Source organism: Rhinoraja longicauda, chromosome 2 (assembly GCF_053455715.1).
Source record: "Rhinoraja longicauda isolate Sanriku21f chromosome 2, sRhiLon1.1, whole genome shotgun sequence".
Lineage (NCBI taxonomy): Eukaryota > Metazoa > Chordata > Chondrichthyes > Rajiformes > Arhynchobatidae > Rhinoraja > Rhinoraja longicauda.
Genome location: NC_135954.1, coordinates 112,945,176 through 112,968,186, shown reverse-complemented (window position 1 = coordinate 112,968,186; position 23,011 = coordinate 112,945,176). Strand labels below are relative to the sequence as shown.

The following is a 23,011-nucleotide window of genomic DNA, read 5'->3' as shown; positions in this document are numbered from 1 at the left end:
CAGGACCCCACCACTGGCCACATCTTCCCATCTCCACCCCTTCCTGCTTTCCACAGAGACCGTTCCCTCCGAAACTCCCTGGTCCACTCGTCCCTTCCCACCCAAACCACCCCCTCCCCGGGCACTTTCCCCTGCAACCGCAGGAGATGCAACACCTGTCCCTTTACCTCCCCCCACAACTCCATCCAAGGACCCAAGCAGTCTTTCCAGGTGAGGCAGACGTTCACCTGCACCTCCTCCAACCTCATCTACTGTATCCTCTGCTTCAGGTGTCAACTTCTCTACATCGGCGAGACCAAGCGCAGGCTCGGCGATCGTTTCACTCAACACCTTCGCTCAGTCCGCCTTAACCAACCTGATCTCCCGGTGGCTCAGCACTTCAACTCCCCCTCCCACTCCCAATCTGACCTTTCTGTCCTGGGCCTCCTCCATTGTCAGAGTGAGGCCCAGCGCAAATTGAAGGAACAGCACCTCATATTTCGCTTGGGTAGTTTACACCCCAGCGGTATGAACATTGACTTCTCCAACTTCAGACAGTCCCTGCTTTCCCTCTCCATCCCCTCCCCCTTCCCAGTTCTCCCACCAGTCTTTCTGTCTCCGACTACATTCTATCTCTGTCCCGCCCCCTCCCCTGACATCAGTCTGAAGAAGGGTCTCGACCCGAAACGTCACCCATTCCTTCTCTCCAGAGATGCTGCCTGACCCGCTGAGTTATTCCAGCATTTTGTGTCTACCACCCTTCCATTGACTCCATCTACACCTCACGCTGCCTCGGCAAGGCCAGCAGCATAATCAAGGACGAGTCACACCCTGGCCACTCCCTCTTCTCCCCTCTCCCATCGGGTAATAGGTATAGAAGTGTGAAAACGCACACCTCCAGATTCAGGGACCGTTTCTTCCCAGCTGTTATCAGGCAACTGAACCATCCTACCACAACCAGAGAGCAGTGCTGAACTACTATCTGCCTCATTGGTGACCCTCGGACTATCCTTGATCGGACTTTGCAGGCTTTACCTTGCACTAAACGTTATTCCCATATCATGTCTCTATACACTGTAAATGGCTGGATTGTAATCATGTGTTGCCTTTCTGCTGATGGTTTTAGCACGCAACATAAGCTTTTCACTGTACCTCAGTACATGTGACAATAGACTAAACTGAACTGAATTAAATCCTGCCTATCCATGTACCTGACCGAATGTCTTTCAAACATAGAACAGCACAGCACAGTAACAGGCCCTTCGGCCCACAATATCTGTGCCGAACGTGATGCCAAGTTAAACTAATCTTCTCTGCCTGCATGTGGTCCATATCCCTCCATTTCCATCATATCCATGCGTTCTATCTAAAGGACTCTTGAACACCACTATTGTACCTGCTTCCATAGTCACCCCAGGCAGCGTGTTCCAGGCCCCCACCACCACCTTCTGTAAAAAAATATTAACTCGCACATCTAGATACTCAAACTCTCGTTTGTTTGTTTGTTTGTTCCTGAACTACAGCCAAAACAGTACACGACAGCGCGACAATTTTAGGCCCACCTTACTCACTGTCGTCCCTTTGGTGCTAATGGAAGAAGTTTCATTGAAATCGGTGTTGTATTTTTTAAGTCATTCACATTTTAAAGTTTAAATCTATCTCCTAGGGAGGGAGGGGAGTGGAGGGAGGGAGGGGGGGAGGAGGTAGGATAAGGGGGGTTGAGGGGGATGGAGTGTTGGGGAAGGGGAAGGGAGGGAGGGAGGGGGGGGCATGTGGGGAATAGAGGGGAGGAGAGGGTGCTGCACCAATGCAGGAGAGGTTTGGGCCCAATGGGTCCACTTGGTCTAGTTTCCTTCAAACTTTTCCCCTCTCACCATTTAGATTAGCACTCTAATCCCTGGGAAAGAGAAAGATTCTGACTGTCCACTCGATCTACGCCCCCTCAGAGCTTTCTATACTTCTAACAAGCTTTCCCCTCATCCTCAGCGCCACGGTTAGGTTGTGATTTGTCAGACAGTAGGCCAAAATGCCGTCTGGCGCTTAATGATCTCCTCCTGGAGATTCCTTTTCGCCATATACTGCCACTTTAGTCTGGCCCAAGGTCTCATCACCCTTGTCCAAATCTGTTCGCCTTTTCACTTGCCCTTCTGTCGATTTTTAGGAGTCAGTCAGGTTAGGGTTAGGGCTCGGGCTGCCTTACAGCTCTCCCTGCGTGGGTTTTCTCCCAGATCTTCGGTTTCCTCCCACACTCCAAAGACGTACAGGTTTGTAGGTTAATTGGCTGGGCAAATGTAAAAATAAATAAAAAATTGTCCCTAGTGGGTGTAGGATCGTGTTAATGTGCGGGGATCGCTGGTCGGCGCGGACCTGGTGGGCCGAAGGGGCCTGTTTCCGCGCTGTATCTCTAACTCTAAAAAAATCTCAGAGAAAACAATCCCAGCCTGTCCAGCCACTCCTCACAGCTGAGACTCTCTAACCCAGGCAGCGTTCTGGTCAACCTCTTCCACACCCTTTCCAAAGCCTAAACATTTAAGGTGAGGGGGAGACGACTTAAGGGCCTGTCCCACTTAGGCGATTTTAAGCCAACTGCCGGCGACTAGGCTGTCGCCGAACGTTGGCCGGGGTGTCGCGGCCGTGATCGTGAGGAGTCTTCAATGAATCGTAGCGGATCTCGACGCGTCGCGGAAACATTTACCTGCTGGAAATTTCTGGCCGACAGCTGGCTTGTCGCCAGGTATCGTAGCTTATTGCGGGCGTTGTCTGTCGCATGCTGTCCCCAGGTTTGCTAGGTTGTCGTAGATGCATTTAGAAGCACGTAATATTAAATGAAGAAAAGGCATTTGAAGATACCAGAAGATAGTTTTGTTTAACCAATTTATTTACCATCAGGACATTTGACAGGTAGATTGGAGGTGACAGTTTGCCGGTCAGTTAAGCGTGGGAACTTCGCAATGTTTCCGAAGTCGGTGTAATCTCTTAGCCAGGTGCTAGTTTCACAAAAACAGTAACTTGTATCGACCTGACTCGGCATTGTCGTTGTCATTGTCGTAGGGTCAAAGAACATTTTGGCGATCTGCTATGACTTTGACAGTCGCCGGCAGTCGCCTTAAAAATCACGTAACTAGGACGGGCCCTTTAATAGGAACATGAAGGGCACTTTTTTCCAACAGAGGGTGGTAAATATGTAGAACAAGCTGCCAGGTTAAGTGGTTGAAGCAGGTACAATAACAACATTTAAAAAACATTTGGACAGGTTCGTGGATAGGAAAGGTTTAGAGGAATATGGGCCTAATGGGGAGGTGGGACTGGGGTAGATGGGGCATGTTGGTCGGTATGGACAAGTTGGGTCAAAGGGCCTGTTTCCGTGCTGTATGACTCTATGAAAGGTTTAGAGGGATATGGGTCAAATATGGGCAAATGGGACTAGCTTAGATGGTCAGAATGGCCCTTCAGCCCAACTTGCCCACACCGGCCAACATGTCCCAGCTACACTAGTCCCACCTGCCTGCACTTGGTCCATATCCCTCCAAACCTGTCCGATCCATGTACCTTCAGCCCAACTTGCCCACACCGGCCAGCATGTCCCAGCTACACCAGTCCCATCTGCTGCGCTAATATCCCTCTAAACCTATCCTATCCATTTCCATGTCCAATTTCTTATTAAACACTGTGATCATCCTTGCCTCAACTACCTCCTCTAGCAGCTTGTTCCATACACCCACCACCCTCTGTGTGAAAAAGTCACCCCTCAGACTCCTATTGAATTATTTCCCCTTCACTTTGAACCTATATCCTCTGGTCCTCGATTCCCCTACTCTGGGCAAGAGACTCTGTGCATCTACCCGATCTATTCCTCTCACATCAAGTCCAGTTGAAGGGCCTGTTTCCATGCTGTACCAAGCGGGTTAGGCAGCATCTCAGGAGAGAAGGAATGGTTGACGTTTCGGGTTGAGACCCTTCTTCAGACTGAAGAAGGGTCTCGACCGGAGACCTGCTGTGTGTCTGGAGAAGGGTCTGGACCCGAAATATCACCCATTCCTTCTCTCCGGAGATGCTGCCTGACCCGCTGAGTTACTCCAGCATTTTGCGTCTACCTTCGATTGAAACCACCATCTGCACTTCTTTCCCACACCCTCCGGGCTGCATCACCCTATGACAGAAATTAAATGAATCCGATTCAATGAAAAAAGCTGATTTTAAAAAGATTTTCTCCGAATAGTTTCTTTAAAGAGAAAACAATCTTTCTGATAAGCAGATCTCAAGCGGTGCGTCTTTGGAAGGTTGTAATGAGAGCCTTTCAGAGAACACAATGTGGCCATTGACAAGGCTTAAAGGCGGCAGAGGCTCGCTTCCTGAGAGCACTGATTAAGCTTTTGGTTGTGGGTTTAAGTGATGTGAAGGCCCTGGGTCTTGTGCTTTATATTTAACTTGGCAGCAATCCAGCTGCATACTGTAACCTTGTGTCTTGCTTCAAAAAAAGTAACCGCAACGGCACGTTGCAAACAGAACCACTTTAGCACTGATCAGTTGAGTCACTCCCCACTGAGTGCTGTTTGAATGTTGGACCATTGTTATACCGAGGAGAATAAAAGGTAGACGCAGAATGCTGGAGTAACTCAGCGGGTCAGGCAGCATCTCTGGAGAGAAGGAGTGGGTGGCGTTTCACAGAGTGCTGGAGTAACTCAGCGGGTCAGGCAGCATCTCTGGAGAGAAGGAGTGGGCGATGTTTCGGGTTGAGACCCTTCCTCTCGAGAATAAAGACAATTCTCTAAAATGTTGCATTGATTTCGAAGGCTGCTGCTTGTGAATTCTCATTGCTGTTCAGCCAGATTGCAGAGGCAACTTTCAACTCAAGATTAATTTTAATTAGGACGTAGACTCAAGGAACTGCAGGTGCTGGTTTACAAAGAAAAGCCGCAAAGTGCTGGAGTAACTCAGTGGGACAGGCAGCATCTCTGGGGAACATGGATAGGTGACGTTTCACAGAGTGCTGGAGTAACTCCTGGCATGTTATGTCTATGCTGCCAGTCCCGCTGAGTTACTCCAGCACTTTGTGTCTTATTTTGTAACCCAGCATCTGCATCTCATGGATGGTGCCTGACCTGCTGATTTAGTTTTAGTTTAGTGTAGACATACTGCGCGGAAACAGGCCCTACGGCCCACTGGGTCCGCGCCGACCAGCGATCCTCGCACACATTAGCACTATCCTACACACACTAGGGACAATCTGCACATACACCAAGCCAATTAACCTGCAAACCTGCACGTCTTTGGAGTGTGGGAGGAAACCGAATATCTCGGAGAAAACCCACGCAGGTCACGGGGAGAACGTACAAACTCCGTACAGACAGCGCCCGTGGTCGGGATGGAACCCGGGTCTCCGGCGCTGCATTCGCTGTAAGGCAGCAACTCTACCGCTGCACCACCGTGACCGCCCTGGAGTTCCTGAGTCTGGTGGTGCGCGCTTTCAAGCTTCTGTACCTTCTGCTCGATGCGAGCAGGGGGGAGGAGTGGCCCCGGGGTGGGACGAGTGGTTGAGGATTGAAAGACGCGGCGTGGAAACAGGCCCTTCAGCGCACCGAGCCCACGCCAACCATCGTTCCACTGCCCAGCATTGACGTGGGCACAAGCCCGCGGCAACATCCGCCTCCCTGCACTGGGATCCACACTTGCACATACAATCAATACAAAGATGCAGCACAAACGTAAGTACGTCCCAGCTCACAGGCTTGGACGTAGGCCTACTAGTCCAACACTCCCATTCAAATCAATTGGAGCAATTGGACAATAGACAATAGGTGCAGGAGGAGGCCATTCAGCCCTTCAAGCCAGCACCGCCATTCACTGTGATCATGACTGATCATCCACAATCAGTACCCCGTTCCTGCCTTCTCCACATACCCCCTATCTTTAAGAGCTTTATCTGACTCTCTCTTGAAAGCATCCAGAGAATTGGCCTCCACTGCCTTCTGAGGCGGAGAATTCCACAGATTTACAACCCTCTGGGTGAAAAGATTTTTCCTCGTCTCCGTTCTAAATGGCCTACCCCTTATTCTTAAACTGTGGCCCCTGGTTCTGGACTCCCCCAACATCGGGAACATGTTTCCTGCCTCTCGCATGTCCAACCCCTTAATAATCTTATATGTTTCAATAAGATCCCCTCTCATCCTTCTAAATTCCAGCCTATGGAGCTGGGAGATGGAAATTAGAGCGTCTTTTTACTTAATTAAGTTTAAATGTTTCCAACGGTTTTTAAGTGTGTTTCTTGTTTACTCTTTTAATCTTAAAAAGTAATCATTTTAATTCTATTAGGTCCAAGTAATGCTCACAAGCATTCACAAGAGTCCAATAATCGTAATAGCTGGTGAGCCTGAGTAACTGCTGGAGTCACTGAACATTTGATCCAGTGTTCATTGTTGGCAATCAAGTACTTGTCCATGCTAATCCCATTTCTGGCCCCTAGCGTTCCCAAGGCTGTGGCGTTTCAAGCAAAGATACTAGAGGAGCAAGATAGACCAGTCGACCCTAAAAACCGTAGTAGGTCACGGCACCATTTTAGTAGGCAGAAACTTGCAGAAACATTTAAAAAGAAAAATAACAAAAATCTGTGAGTTGATAGATGAGATATATTCTGCATTTTAATGGTATCATCACACATACTGTTCCCCCACAACACTGATTACACTGCGAGAGGCATAACAGACGGCGGGTTTTGCTTACTAAAATGGCGCCTTCGAGTACTACACTTCCTTCGAGTACTGCCTGACCCGCTGAGTTACTCCCAGCGTTTTGTGACACTTCAGTATTGGTGATTTCAACGGAGTGGTCCATCTTGCTCCTGTAGTATCTTTGGTTTCAAGTGCATGTACTGCAGACTGTTCACGTTTTTCGGGAGTCTCGGCCTCCACAGCGCGTGCAGGCAGCGAGTTACAGATTCCAGGCACCCTTGGGAGAAGAAAAAAGTCTTCCTCAAATCCCCCTCTGAATTTCAGAGCAACAAAAGACTGCAGATGCTGCAATCTGGAGCAAAGGTGAAGAGCTGGAGGAACTCGGAGAGCACAGCGGCAGAGTTGCTGCTTCACAGCGCCACAGACCCAGGTTCAATCCCGACTACGGGCGCTGTCTGTACGGCGTTTGTACCTTCTCCCCGTGACCGCGTGCGTTTTCTCAGGGTGCTCCAGTTTCCTCCCACACTCCAAAAGACGTACAGGTTTATAGGTTAATTGGCTTTGGTAAGTTGTTAAATGTTCACTCGTGTGTAGGCGGATAGTGCTACTATACGAGGTGATCGCTGATCGGCACAGACTCGGTGGGCCGAAGGGCCTGTTTCCGCACTGTATCTCCGAAGTCTAAAGGTGGGACTAGTGTAGATGGAGCATCTTTGCTGGCATGGGCAAGTTGGGCCGAAGGACCTGTTTCCATGCTTTTTGACTCTATGACACTCTGTGTTTGTCTTTGATTCCATTAATCATCCAAACATTTATCAAAATTAGGCTTGAATATCTTCGACAACTGAGCATCTGCAGTGGGAGATTCACAACGCCCTGAGTTAAGTAATCTCCTTTCATCTCAGTCCTACTGCCCTCGTCCTTCGATGTTACCCACGCTTCTCGTCTCTCGAATCAGAGAGAAAAAAAATAATTCTCTCATTCTCCTGAACTGCAGAGGTCACAGTGGCAAGTTGCAACAGAAAAGGGTGATGCAGTGGTCGAGTTGCTGCCTTACAGCGAATGCACCGCTGGAGACCTGGGTTCCATCCCGACTACGGGTGCTGTCTGTACGGAGTTTGTACGTTCTCCCCGTGACCCGCATGGGTTTTCACCGGGATCTTCGATTTCCCATACTCCAAAGACGTGCAGGTTTGTAGGTTAATTGGCTGGGTATAAGTGCAAATTGTCCCCATAGTGTTACTGTTCGGGAAGGCACAAAATGCTGCAGTAACTCAGCGGGTCAGGCAGCATCTCTGGAGAGAAGGAATGAGTGACGTTTCGGGTCGAGACCCTTCTTCAGACTGATGTCAGGGGAGGGGGCGGGACAGAGATAGGATGTAGTCGGAGACAGGACAACAGTGGGAGAACTGGGAAGGGGGAGGGGATGGAGAGGGACAGAGGATCTATCTGAAGTTAGAGAAATCAATGTTCCATACCGCTGGGGTGTAAAGTGCCCAAACGAAATATGAGATGCTGTTTCTCCAATTTGCGCTGGGCCTGGATCGCTGGTCGGTGTGGACCCGGTGGGCCGATGGGCCTGGATCGCTGGTCGGTGCGGACCCGGTGGGCCGAAGGGCCTGGATCGCTGGTCGGTGCGGACCCGGTGGGCCGAAGGGCCTGTTTCCGCGCTTCATCTCTGAACTACACTAAACACAGGGTCATTTGTCTTCAAAACAGGACCTGGCGGATTCACAGATGATGTTAATTTGGAAGAAGTGGGGTTTGAGAGTGGGGTTGTGCGTGAGGATCTGCCAAGGCCCAAGGCCCTGGCTGATGACGTGTCAGGTGTATTGGCCAACTCCTGCCTCTATTCTAAGAACATTTAAGTTACTATAGCAACGTGGCTGCTAGGAGACTGGTTTCATCATGAATATCACTACATCTCTCAGAGCTTTTTGTTCCAAAGCACTGAGAGAAGATAGTTCCAGGAATTAGGGAGTGCAGTCCACTCTTGGAGTCGACTTTGACTTATTCCAGAGGACATACATTTAAGGTCAAAGGGGGAAAGGTTAAAGGAGATGTGCAGGCTACGTTTTTTTCGCATTGAGGGTGAGTGCCTGGATGGGGCTGCCAGGGGTGGTGGTGGAGGCAGATACGATAGTGGCCTATAAGAGGCTTTTAGATGGGCACGTCGATATGCAGGGAATGGAGGGGTGTGGATCACGTGCAGGCAGGTTAAACTAAACAGGCCCTTCGGCCCAACTCGTCCACACCGGCCAACAATGTCCCAGCTACACTAGTCCCACTTGCCTGCGCTTGATCCATATCCCTCCAAACCTGTCCTATCCATGTACCTGTCCAACATGGGATAGTCCCAGCCTCAACTACCTCCTCTGGCAGCTTGTTCCATACACCCACCACCCTCTGTATGAAAAGGTTACTCCTCGGATTCCTATTAAATCTTTTCCCCTTCATCTTGAAACTATGTCCTCTGGTCCACGATTCCCCTACTCTGGGCAAAAGACTCTGTGCATCTACCTAATCGGTTCCACTCATCAGTACCCCGATCCTGCGTTCTCCCCATATCCCTTGATTCCGTTAGCCCTGAGAGCTATATCTAACTCTCTCTTGAAAACATGAAGGAAGAAACAATCGTGAAGGAGATTGCCTGGCCAGTAGACTTTAGAGTTTAGAGACACAGCATGGAATTGGATTGATTGAAAAGGGTACAGCATGGGAACAGGCCCTTCAGCCCACCGAGTCCACGTTGGCCATCGATCACCCGTTCACACCAGTTCCATGTTATCCCACTTTCCAATCCACTCCCTGCACACGGGGGGGGGGGGGCATTTACAGAGGGTCAATTAACCTACAAACCTGCACGTCTTTAGAATGTGGGAGGAAACCGAGAGACGCGGAGAAAACCCACCCGGTCACGGGGAAAACATGCAAACTCCACACAGACAGCACCCGAGGTCAGGATCGTACCTGGGTCTCTGGCGACGTGAGGCAGCGGATCTACCCGCTGCGCCACTCTGCTGCCCAATATAAAAGGGGTGGAAGTTGGGGGGGAAGAGGGGGTGAGTGGAGTCGCGTGGTGGTTGTGTGTGTGTGCGTGTGAGGGTGTGTGTGTGTGTGTGTGTGTGCGTGTGTGTTTGTGTGAGATAGAAAAAGATAGCACATGCACACACAGAGTACCCTGGCTTATGGAAGGACTGTTCAGAATAGGGTTGCCAACTGTCCCGTATTAGCCGGGACACCCGGTATTTTGGGCTAAATTGCCTTGTCCCGTATTAGGCCCGGTTGGGGGGTGGGGGTTGCTGTAGACCCAAACAGTGTAGGTACGGACAGTATAGTAGGGAAAAAACTGCAGATGCTGGTTCAAATCTGTGCCTACCTTCCAGACAGTGTAGGCCCGGGCAGTGTAGGCCCGGAGGCCCGGGCACCGCCTAACGGAGGTTGCCTGGCCTGGGTGGCCGCCATTGGTTGAGCGGGGAGCACGTGACTGCTGGCTGGGTGAGGTCACGTGGGGCGCGGGGCAGTTACGTCACCTTGTCCCGTATTTGGGAGTGAGGAAGTTGGCACCCCTAGCTCAGAAGCCTGATAACAGAGGGGAAGAAGCTGTTCCTGAGCCTGGTGGTGCGCGCTTTCAAGCTTCTGTACCTTCTGCCGGGCAGAAGCAGGGAGAGGAAGGAATGAGTGGGGTGGGACAAGTTTTTGACTAAATTGGCTGCTTTCCCGAGGCAGCGTGAAGTGTAGATGGAGTCGATGGTGGGGAGTCTGGTCTGTGCGATGGACTGGGCTACATCCACAACTCTCCGCGATTTTGTGTGGTCATGGCAGTTTGCACTTTGCCCCTTTCACCTTTTCATTTATCCATCCAACCAATCCAACTCTTATCGTTGCATGCGTGAATAAGGGGCTGTTTTGTAAAAGGCACGTTTGGTAATCATACTTATTCCTCGCATCAGTCCCTGGTGTACTATTATCCTGTGTAGGAGTCACTTGACATGTCCTTCATGTGGCCTGCACTGTCCAAAAATCAACATGATGAGATGCAGGTTTAGACAATAGACAATAGACAATAGGTGCAGGAGGAGGCCATTCGGCCCTTTGAGCCAGCACCGCCATTCAATGTGATCATGGCTGATCATTCTCAATCAGTACCCCGTTCCTGCCTTCTCCCCATACCCCCTGACTCCGCTATGCTTGAGCTCTATCTAGCTCTCTCTTGAATGCATTCAGAGAATTGGCCTCCACTGCCTTCGGAGGCAGAGAATTCCACAGATTTACAACTCTCTGACTGAAAAAGTTTTTCCTCATCTCCGTTCTAAATGGCCTACCCCTTATTCTTAAACTGTGGCCCCTGGTTCTGGACAGATTCTGCTTGAGCTGCTGAGATACTCCAGCACTTTGTGCCCATCTCCACCAGGATGTTGCCTGGAATAGAAGGCTGCAGTGAAGAAATTAGATCAGATGAGAATATTCTAACTACAAAATTGGTGGCTGACAGGCGACCTGACAGAGGTTTATAAAATGACTAGACCAAGTGGACCCGTTGGGCCCAAACCTCTCCTGCATTGGTGCAGCACCCTCTCCTCCCCCACTCCCCGACCCCTCCCCCCCCTTCCCTCCCCTCTCCCCACTCCCTCCTCCCCTCCCTCCTCCCCTGCTCCCCTCCCCTCTCCCTCCTCCCCTCCCCTCTCAGTTCTTCAGACTGAAGAAGGGTCTCGACCCAAAACCACGACCCATTCCTTCTCTCCTGAGATGCTGCCTGACCCGCTGAGTTACTCCAGCACTTTGCGTCTACCTTCGGTGTTAACCGGCATCTGCAGTTTTCCTCCTACACTTCGTTACAACCTCATTGTTCACTGCATTTTTAATGTCATATGGTTACTTGTCCATTGCAGTCAGCAGCTGTTTTAAGAGAGGTCAATTATTACAGGTAAAGGGAAGCAATCAGAGACCCTGGAGAGGTGACGTTTCAGATTGGGACCTTTCTTCAGACTGATTGTCTGAATAAGTGTCCCCACCAAAGATACTAGAGGAGCAAGATGAACCACTCCGTTGAAATCGCCTGTACTGAAGTGTAATACGCAAAGGAGAGTAACGTCCGCCATTTTAGTAAGCAAACCCCGCCGTTCGCTCTGTCTCTCGCAGTGTAATCAGTGTTGTGGGGGAACAGTATGTGTGATGATACCATTACAATGCAGAATATATCTCATCTATCAACTCACAGTTTTTTGTTATTTTTCTTTTTAAATGTTTCTGCAAGTTTCTGCCCACTAAAATGGCACCGTGACATACTACAGTTTTTAGGGTGGAGTGGTCTATCTTGTTCCTCTATTACCTTTGGTCCCCACCCTGAACTTCACCTATCCATGTTCTCCAGAGATGCTGCCTGACCCGCTGAGTTACTCCAGCACTCTGTGCCCTTTTGTGTAAGACGGCATTCTTTCCTACACCTTTACTCCCACGATGGATGGAAAGTCTCGTCAGTACCTGTGCATGATCAGCAACCCTCAGTCAGGCTAAAATACATTGTTGTAAGAAGGGTCTCGACCCGAAACGTCACCCACTCCTTCTCTCCAGAGATGCTGCCTGTCCCGCCGAGTTACTCTGGCACTTTGTGTCTATCTTCTTGTTTTTATGTAAGGCTGCCTTTGAAACAGCAGGCATTTCTACACCAGCAACAACCTCAGGGCGTCATGAGGAATTTGGCATCCAAATTCAACGTGTAATCATTGCAATGCGGGAATCCATGGTAACTGATGCCACCATGATTCTCTCGCGTGGCACTGCAATAAAGACCATTCATGTTCATTGTTTTAGAAACATAGAAAATAGGTGCAGGAGGAGGCCATTTGGCCCTTCGAGCCAACACCACCATTCATTGTGATCATGGCTGATCATCCACAATCAGTAACCCGTGCCTGCCTTCTCTCCATACCCCTTGATTCCGCTAGTCCCTAGAGCTCTATCTAACTCTCTTTTAAATTCATCCAGTGAATTGGCCTCCACTGCCTTCTGTGGCAGAGAATTCCACACATTCACAACTCTCTGGGTGAAAAAGTTTCTTCTCACCTCAGTTTTAAAAGGCCTCCCCTTTATTCTTAGACTGTGGCCCCTGGTTCTGGACTCCCCCAACAACGGGAACATTTTTTCCTGCATCGAGCTTGTCCAGTCCTTTTATGATTTTATACGTCTCTGTAAAATCCCCTCTCATCCTTCTGAACTCCAGTGAATACAAGCCCAGTCTTTCCAATCTTTCCTCGTATGACAGTCCCGCCATCCCGGGGATTAACCCCGTGAACCTACGCAAGGACTTGATTCCTTGATCCCGCTTGCCCCTAGAACTCTATCTGACATTTTTATCTTACCGTTGGTCTTAGTTGTGGGCAAATATTTGGTGGAATTGCACCGCTATTCTTCAAGTAAGGCCTTCAGCTATTTATATCAGATAGGATTTAATTTTAACACCTTATCTGAAAGATGTGACAGCCCTCACTGAATATTTACTAGCAAGGGACCTGCAGATGGTGGTTAAAAACCGAGGAAAGACACAAAGTGCTTGAGTAACTCAGCAGGTCAGGCAGCACCATGGATGGATGATGTTTGGTGTCGGGCCATTCTTCAGATTGATTGCAGGGGAGGTGGGGAAAGAAAGCTGGAAGCAAGCAGGGGCTGGACAGGGCACGGTTGGTAATAGGTGAACACAGGCGAGGGGGGGGGGGGTTTGATATTTTCTTTGCCCCCCCCGCTGCAGTCGTGTCCCTTAATATTTCACCGATGAGTTGGACTTTGTTCGCGAGTCTTAGTTTAGTTTAGGCTGGTTTGGAGATACAGCGTAGAAGCAGGCCCTTCGGCCCACCGGGTCCGCACCGACCAGCGATCCCCGCACGTTAACGCTATCCCACACGCACACACTCGGGGACAATTTACACATACACCAAGCCCTGCATGTCTTTGGAGTGTGGGAGGAGACCGAAGATCTCGGAGAAAACCCACGCAGGTCACGGGGAGAACGTACAAACTCCGTACAGACAGCACCCGTAGTCGGGATGGAACCCGGGTCTCCGGCGCTGTAATCGCTGTAAGGTAGCAACTCTACTGCCGCGCCACCGTGACCGCCCTTGAGAAGAATAACTTGGGGGGGGGGAAATAAAGCAGTGGAGGGAAGCTGAGGGGGGGGGGTGAATGACGTTAATGGGACCACTCTGACAGTGAGCTGGTGCAGGCGTAAAGGGCTGAATGGCCTTCTCCTTGGTTGTATCAGGCAGTGATTCGCAGTGGCAGCAACTGAAGAAAGGCATTTTAATTACACTGTGTTGTCTCATTGTGTGTGGACAGTCAGAATCTTTTTCCCAGGGTGGACAAAATCAAATACTAGAGGGCATCGGTTGAAGGTGTGAGGAGAAAGGTTTTTTTGGAGACTAGACGACCCGTGGACCTGTTTGGTTCCCGTTGTGACGCTAGTAAACTACTGTGTAATTTTGTCATCTCTGTTAACTCCAAAAACTTCGTGATCACTCCCTTTCAAGGTGTATTTGATCCCGTATCTGTCAAGCCACAGCAGACAGTGCAAATGAGTACACAAGGTGAGATTTTTTGTAGCATACTAGGCCAAGTTGGGCCCAAACCTCTCCTGCATTGTTGCAGCACCCTCTCCACCAACCCCTCCCCCCTCCCCTCTCTCCCCCCCACCCCTCCCCTCCTCCCCTCCCTTCCGTCCTCCCCACTCCCCCTCCCCACCCACCCCATTCCCCCCCCCATTTTGTCTGTAGTTCAGGAACAAACAAACAAACAAATGAGAGTTTTAATATATAGATAGATGCACATGGAAGTGTTAGATCAAAATGGCAATCTCATCTTGTATATATATATGTTCCCGAAATACAGCCAAAATGGTACACGATAGCGCAACAATTTGAACAAAACTTGATACTGCACACCGCAGGCGAATGGTAAGTAAGGTGCCCCCTCCCCTGACATCAATCTGAAGAAGGGTCTCGACCCGAAACGTCGCCCATTCCTTCCCTCCCGAGATGCTGCCTGGCCCGCTGAGATACTCCAGCTTTTTGTGTCTCCCTATAGATAAGCGGTGGTGTTGGCTACATGTCCAGCACAGGCATTGTGGGCCGAAGAGCCTGTTCTTGTGCCGCACTGTCCTAGGTTTTATGTTATATCTTAAGATGAATGACTTTTAGAATCACTTATCTTTTCAACTATGAACCTTTAATCTCCTTCTCCCCGTGTAAAGCAGTGGCTTTCTCTGCCGTGCTTCCATTAATCATCTTTTTTTAAAAAACAAGTTTTAATCTAAATTTAAATCTCTCGTCTTGATGGAAATGGCGGTATAATTGAGGGGTTCTAGGAAATGATGAGGCAGAGCATGGAAACATGGATCTAAATCTGAAACAAAGCAAATCCATTTGAAAGACTTATTTTCCATTTTACAAGTAAACAAGATGCTTATTGAGAATGTGCCAAGTGGTTTAATCAAACACACAGACTGTCACATACAGGGAACTGCTTAATTAGCCATCAACGTTCCCATAGTTTTACTTCCTGTAGATTAGTTTAGTTTAAAGACACAGCATGGAAATAGGCCCTTCGGCCCACCGAGTCCACGCCGACCATCGATCGTACGTTCAGCACCAGTTCCGTGTGATCCCACTTTCTCACCTGCTTCCGGGGCAATTTACCGAGGGCCAATTTAATGGACAACCCCGGGAGGACACCGGAGCAGCCGGAGAAAACCCACCGGGTTGCGGGGGAGGGTGAATGTGCAAACTCCGTACAGACGGCGCCTGGGGTCAGGATCGAACCGGGGTCTCCGGCGCTGTGAGGCAGTGCGCGACTGTGTCACCCCAGATGTGGTTTTATTATCAATCAGAGACACGCAGCATGGAACCAGGCCATTCGGCCCAACTACTTGCCCATGTCGACCAAGATGCCATCTCTACAGTGTAGGGGGGGAGCTGCTGATGCTGGTTTAAACCGAAGATAGACACAAAACAGCTGGAGCAACTCAGCGGGACAGGCAGCGTCTCTGGAGAGGAAGAATGGGTGACGTTTCGGGTTCCGAAACGTCACCCATTCCTTCTCTCCAGAGATGCTGCCTGTCCCGCTGAGTTGCTCCAGCTTTTTTGTGTCTATCTTTGCCATATCTACACTGGTCCCACCTGCCCACATTTGGCCCATATCCCTCTAAACACCCCCTATCCATGTACCTGTGCAAATGTCCATTAAATGGGCGGTAGAGTTGCTGCCTTACAGCGAATGCAGCGCCGGAGACCTGGGTTCCATCCCGACTACGGGCGCTGTCTGTACGGAGTTTGTACGTTCTCCCTGTGACCTGCGTGGGTTTTCTCCGAGATCTTCGGTTTCGTCCCACACTCCAAAGACGTACAGGTTTGTAGGTTAATTGTCTTGGTATAAATTGTAAAAATTGTCCCTAGTGTGTGTAGGATGGCGTTAATGTGCGGGGATCGCTGGTCGGCGCGGACACGGTGGGCCGAGAGGGCCCGTTTCCGCGCTGTATCTCTGAACTACAAGCTCAGCTAACCGCCGTTGCCGGTCCTGCCTCCAGCGTTAACTCCTTGTCTCCTCTCTGTGCAGATCACCTCCGCACCGCTGGATGAGCGGCACTAAGGAGCGCATGTTGATCAAGGTGACCGACCGGGAGCCCAGCTACCTGCTGCACCAGGGCAACGGCACCATGGAGAGCCAGCCGGGCACCAGGCCGCGCCGGCCAGCGGGGCACCAGCTGCCCCATGCCCACAGCTTCGCCTCCGACAGCGACCCGCAGGTGTTCTTCACCGAGCGCCGGGCCTCGCCGTACCTGAAGAGGGCGGAGCACGGCAGCGGTGGCTGCTCCCCGGCGCTGGGCCGCAGCGAGCCCTACCACTCCCCCGGCCACTACCAGCACCGCAAGTACTCCTTCGAATCGCAGCCCCCGTCCCCGCGCTACGCCTACGAGCCGCCGCTGTACGAGGAGCCGCCCGTGGAGTACCAGGCCCCCATCTACGACGAGCCGCCCATGGAGGTGCACTGCGAGGGGGTGGTCTACAAGGGGGCGGGCTCGCCCCAGAAGTCCCCCGTCCGCAGGCCTCACCCACTGCTGCACTCCCCCAAGCAGGCCCAGAGCTCACCCTACCAGCACCTGGTGCTGACCAAGCAGAGGTGCTCCGACAAGACGCTGAGCCTGGAGTACAGCGCCGCGGGCAAGGAGCTGGTCAAGCAGCTGGTGTACGTGGAGCAGGCCGCCTCCAGCCCCAAGTTCAAGTCGGCCGCCAGGCACCGCTACGCGCCTGGCGCCAGCTCCACCATCTCCTACTCGCTGCAGCACAGCCCGTCGCTGGTCCGGGACTTCCACCGCCCTGAGTCACGGGCGGCCGACTACAACGGGCTGGAGGAGCCCGAGGCCCAGCTCGCCCAGGCCGCGCACGAGGACGCCATGTCGTGGTCCAGCCAGCACGACTCGCTCTCCTCCCTGGGCCACTCGCCCAACGCGCGGAAGAGGAAGAGCAGGAAGCCCTCGCTGACACTGGAGGGTTGCGGGGCGGCAGGGGACAGCTGTGGCCAGGAGGTGCTGCCCGACGGGCTGGCGGCCGAGGAGGGGCAGTCGCCGGTGCCCGCGGCAGAGGCGGAGGAGGAGAGGCCGAGCGTGGGGGACGGAGAGGGGCTGCCGCGGGTCTACCCGGAGATGCTGCAGGTCGCGCAGGCCCGGCTGGCCAGGGAGGCGCAGCAGCTTCACCACATCAAGCAGCGCGGCAGCTGGGACTCACAGAAGGAGGTGTCGGGCTACGAGAGCGACGGGGCTCTGCCCCTGCCCTTGCCCGGCCCGGTGGTGAGGGCCTTCAGCGAGGACGAGGCGCTGGCGCAGCACGACACCAAACACTGGAAGAGGAACACCTTCGAGAAGCTGGGCTTCCCCCAGGTGCTGCTGGAGAAAAGCGTCTCGGTGCAGACCAACCTGGCCTCGCCCGAGCCCTACCTACACCCATCACAGGTAGGCCTTCAGCTCACCACCCCCCAACCCCAGAGAAACCATAACCCCTCCTCAACATGCAAATAACCTCGTTCCATTTATTTTACCGCAATGCTGCCAGTAGGGTTGCCAACTGCCCCAGTATTAGCTGCGGCATCCCCTATTTTAGGCTAAATTGTTTTGTCTTGTACACCCCTTGCCCGTATTAGGCCCGGAGGGCGCTGTAGGCCCAGATGCTGAAGGCCCAGACACTGTAGGCCTGAACGCTGTAGGTCCGGACAGTGTAGGCCCAGACAATGTAAGTCTGGACAGTGTAGGCCCGGACGCTGTAGGCCCGGACGCTGTAGGCCCAGATGCTGTAGGACCCGACGCTGTAGGCCCGGACGCTGTAGGCCCGGACGCTGCAGGCCCCGACACTGTAGGACCCGACGCTGTAGGTCCAGACGCTGTAGGCCCCGACACTGTAGGCCCCGACACTGTAGGCCCGGATGCTGTAGGCCCGGACACTGTAGGCCCCGACACTTTCGGCCCGGACGCTGTAGGCCCGGACGCAGTAGGCCCCGACTCTCTAGGTCCCGACAGTTTAGGTCCCGACACTCTAGGTTTCCGACATTTTAGCACCGGACAGCGTAGGCCCGGAGGCCTGGGCGCCGCGTGCCTAGCAACCCGCCTCCCGGCCCGGGCAGCTGCCATTGGTGGAGTGGGAGCACGTGGCCGCTGGCTGGGTGAGGTCACGTGGGGCCCACGCGGGGCGGTGACGTCACCTTGCCCCGTGTTTGGGAGTGACGAAGTTGGCAACCCTTAGCTGTCAGCCCTTCCACTAAGTCATACAGCACGGAAACAGGCCCTTCGGCCCGACTCATCCATGCCAACCACATGGGGCGGCATGGTGGCACAGCGGTAGTGTTGATGCCTTCCAGCGCCAGAGACCCAGGTTCGATCCTGACGACGGGTGCTGTCTGTAAGGAGTTTGTACGTTTTCCCTGTGACTGCGTGGGTTTTCTCCGGGTGCTCAGGTTTCCTCCCGCCCTCTAAAGACGTACAGGTTTGCAGGTTAAATGATTTTCGGTAAAATTGTAAATTGTCCCTCGTAGAGTAGTGGGGATCGCTGGTCGGCACAGGCTCAGTGGGCCGAAGGGCCTGTTTCCACGCGTTATCTCTAAAGTAAAGACCAAGATAGCCCATTAATGGTCAACATCATAAGTGACAGGAGCAGTATTAGTCCAATCGCCAATTGTATTTAGCCCCAAACCCTCTAAACCTTTCCTATCCATGTATCTGTCCAAATGTTTAAAGAATGTTGTTATGGTACCTGCCTCAACTATTTCCTCTGGCAGCTCGTTCCATAAACCCACCACCTTCTGTGTACGTAAATTGCCCCTTTGGTTCCTATTAAATCTTTCCCCTCTCATCTTAAACATAAGCCCTCCAGCTCTTTATTCCACTACCCTGTGCATTCACCCTTATTCTGCACTCTGTATGCTCTGCCCATAACACCGATCAGCCAAAACATTATGACCACTGACAGGTGAAGTGGATAACATTGGTTATCTTGTTACAATGGCACCTGTCAAGGGGTGGGATATATTAGGCAGCAAGTGAACAGTCAGTTCTTGAAGTTGATGTGTTGGATGCAGGAGGAATGGGCAGGAGTAAAGACCTGAGCGCCTTTGACAAGGGCCAAATTGTTATGGCCAGACGACTGGGTCAGAGCATCTCTGAAACGGCAAGGCTTGTGGGGTGCTCCCGGTCAGCAGTGGTGAGTACCTACCGACAGTGGTCCGAGGAGGGACAAACCACAAACCGGCGACAGACAGGGTGTTGGGCGCCCAAGGCTCATCGATGCCCGAGGGCAACGAAGGCTATCCCGTCTGGTCCGAACCGACAGAAGGCCGACTGTTGCACAAGTCACGGAAAATTTTAATGGTGGTCACGGGAGGAATGTGTCACAATACACAATGCTTCGCACCCTGCTGCGTATGGGGCTGCACACAGAGGACCAACAGCATATTAAGCAGGTGGTCATAATGTTTTGGCTGATCAGTGTATACATGAGTTGACCTTATTGCATTTATGTCTATCTGACCTGTTTGGATGGCATGCAAAACAAGGCTTTTCAATGTACCCTGTACTCTACCCTTTGACTGTCATAAACCTAAACCCTATTCCCCTCATGGTTTTGTAGAACTGTACACCTCAGTCTCCTGCAGTCCGGCATTTTTTAACAACCGATTATTGAGGGCCTGTCCCACTGAGACGATATTTTAGGCAACTACAGGCGACTAGGCTGTGTCCACACGGTCGCCGGGGTGTTGCCTGTACGGTCCTGAGTCGTCTCCAAAGAGTCGCAGCGTCTTTCTGGTCGCCGCTGGATTTTCAGAGTGTTGAACATTTGTCGGCAACAGTGGGCTTGACGTCAATGAGCATAGCTTGACGTCTCCTGACGTGGGCGCAGCCGTAGGTTGTCGCCAGGTGACGTAGGTTGTCGCCGGTGCTGACTTCGGTGAATTCCATTGGCGACTACCTACGTCAACCTACGCCAACCGGCGACAGGTACCGGCGAAAAAAACGGAGGCCAAAATGACGTGAATTGCCTTCAGTTGTCGCCGACAGGGTCGTAGCTTGTCATAGCTTGGCGCGGGTGGACGTAGGTTGACTTTGGTTGTCGTAGGTTGTCGCCTGTGGGGTCGTAGGTTGTCGTAGGTTGCCGTAGGTGCGGTCGTAGGTAGACGTCCTAAGTCGCGACGATTGGGTCGCCAGTTGTCGGTAGCTTGCCGTCGACTCGGTGGTACGTTGGTGTAGCTTGTCGTAGACATTGTCGTTGGGGGTGGTCCAGTCGCCGGTGTTTCGGTGACCTGCTACGTCTATGACAGTCGCCGGCAGTCGCCTAAAAAATTGCCTAAGTGAGTCAGGCCCTTAACTGTGCGGGCAGCAGCGTCTGGTGAATGTTTGCCCTCCTGATACTAATAATAATAATAATAATAATCCATTTATTTTATATAGCGCCTTATCACATGCTCAAAGCGCTTTACAAAAACAATTAACATAGAAACAAACAGACAAACTATCCTGACGGAAAAGCGGCGAATACACAACGCCAGCGTCCTCTCACGTCAGGGTCCGGCAGTAGACATTAAAAAGCACAAGACACACAGATATAATTTTTTACACAAAACAGCCATCACAGTGATTGCTCTAGGCACACCCTCACTGTGATGGAAGGCAAAGTCTTATCTCCTCCTCATTCTTCTCCCGTGGTGCCACGAGGTGATCGAGGCTCCCAACTTTTTGAAGCCCTCACCGGGCGATGGAAAGTCCCAGGGCCGAGCCGAGCAGGCCGATGAAAGTCCTGAGCCCCCACCGGGCGATGGAAAGTCCCAGAGCCGAGCCACGCAGGGCGATGAAAGTCCTGAGCCCCCACCGGGCGATGGAAAGTGCTGCGGCCGAGCCACGCAGGGCGATGAAAGTCCTGAGCCCCCACCGGGCGATGGAAAGTGCTGCGGCCGGGCCACGCAGGGCGATGAAGGGCCTGCGGGCGGGTTGATCGTACCTCGCGCTTCGGGGCGGTCGAAGCTGCTACGGCTGGAGCTCCCAAAAGCCGGTCGCCAGCCAGGGACCTGCGAACTCCCGATGTTGCGGTCTGCAAGGCCCACGGCCGAAGCCTCCGAGATGGTAAGTCCAGGCCCTGCGACCGGAGTCTTTGAGGTCGATCCCAGCTGGAGGCCGCCGACTCCACGATGTTAGGCCGTAGCGCGAACGGAGATACGACACGGTAAAGGTCGCATCTCCGTTGAGGAGGAGATTTGAAAAAAGGTTTCCCCCAACCCCCCCACCACCCCCCTACATACACAGAATTAAAAATAAAACAAAACGTACATTTAACAACGACAATGACAAAAAAACAACAAAAAAACGGAGAGACTGCCGGTGAGCCGCAGCTGCAGAACACAGCCACGCCCCCTTGGAGGGGCGGTTCGATGGCAGTAATGTCTCTGGATACCTGGGGTTTGGCTTAGTTTTCGAGATGCAGTATGGAAACAGGCCCTTCGGCCCCGCCAAGTCCACACTGGCCATCGATCGCCCGTTAACACTTGTTCTTTGCTAGCCCACTTTTCAACCTCCTACACACTGGGGGCAATTTACGGAGGCCAATTCACCGACAAACCCACACGCCTCTGGGGTGGGGGAGAAAACAGGAGCAGCCGGAGGGAACCCCAGCCGGCCAAAGAGAGCCCATGCAAACTCCGCACGGACAGCATGCGAGGTCAGGATCAAAACCGGGTCTCAGGGAGGCTGCAGTTCGAGCCGCTACCACACTGGGCCGCACTAATATCTGGGGTGATTCCTGAAGTTCTCATTTTTGATGATCTTCATTGCCTGGTACCACGCTGAGGTACGAGTGGGGGAGGGGTTACATTGGTGCAGGACGAGGCCGTTTGGCCCTTCGAGCCAGCACTTCGTGCTAGGTTGAGGGGCTTGAATGATTAGATGCAGTCTTGACCTGAAACGTCCATTTCCCTTCCACACAGTTCCTCCCAGACGCTCCCTTGAACTCTTCTATGTTCTAAATATGGGATGTTGCATTGTTTTCCACTGTACCACTGCAGAATCAAGGGATCAGGCACGGGTTACTGATTGTAGACGGTCAGCCATGATCACTATGAATGGCGGTGCTGGCTCGAAGGGCCGAATTGCCTCCTCCTGCACCTATTTTCTATGTTTCTATGTGGAATAGCCACGTACACCAAACAAAGACACAAAGTACTGGAGTAACTCCGCGGGTCAGGCAGCGTCATTGGACGACATGTATCGGTGGCATTTTGGGTCGGGGCCCTGCCCTTCTTCAGTCTTCTGCCTCCTCCTCCCTTCAGTCCGTTTGTCTAGCACCTCCTGCCTTTTCATCTCTGGCCTTTGTCCAACCATCTGCCTATTCAACCCCCCCCCCCCCCCCCCTCCCCCATCACCTGTATCCACCTTTTATCCACCAGGCTTTGTCCAGCCCTTCCAGCTTTCTCTCTCCCCCCCCCCCCCCCCCCACAATCAGTCTGAACGTCACCTGTCCATGTTGTCCAGAGATGCTGCCCGACCCGCAGAGTTACTCCAACACTTAAGTTCTGCATTCATTTGTAATCCAGCATTAAGTTCATAAGTGATAGGAACAGAATGAGGCCATTCGGCCCATCAAGTCTGCTCTTGTCAGCTATTCAATGGTGGCTGATCTACCTTTCCTTCTCAACCCCATCCTCCTGCCTTCTCCCGACATCGTACTGATCAAGAATCTGTTCATTACCACTTTAAGCTGGAAAGGTTGCATAATGATAAACGAGAGAAAAAAAAAGTTTGGTGTGTGTATACATACACATACCCACAAGTACACATATATATATAT

The 23,011-nt window shown here is 52.1% G+C and overlaps 1 protein-coding gene across 1 annotated transcript in view; it reads left to right on the top strand.

Annotated features, from left to right (window-relative positions):
• Positions 1 to 23,011, top strand: part of arhgap39 (Rho GTPase activating protein 39) — a 418,854-nt gene that overhangs the window by 275,651 nt on the left and 120,192 nt on the right. The window contains 1 exon segment of the mRNA XM_078426200.1: positions 16,251 to 17,643. Within this exon segment, the coding sequence (XP_078282326.1) occupies positions 16,251 to 17,643 (1,393 nt within the window).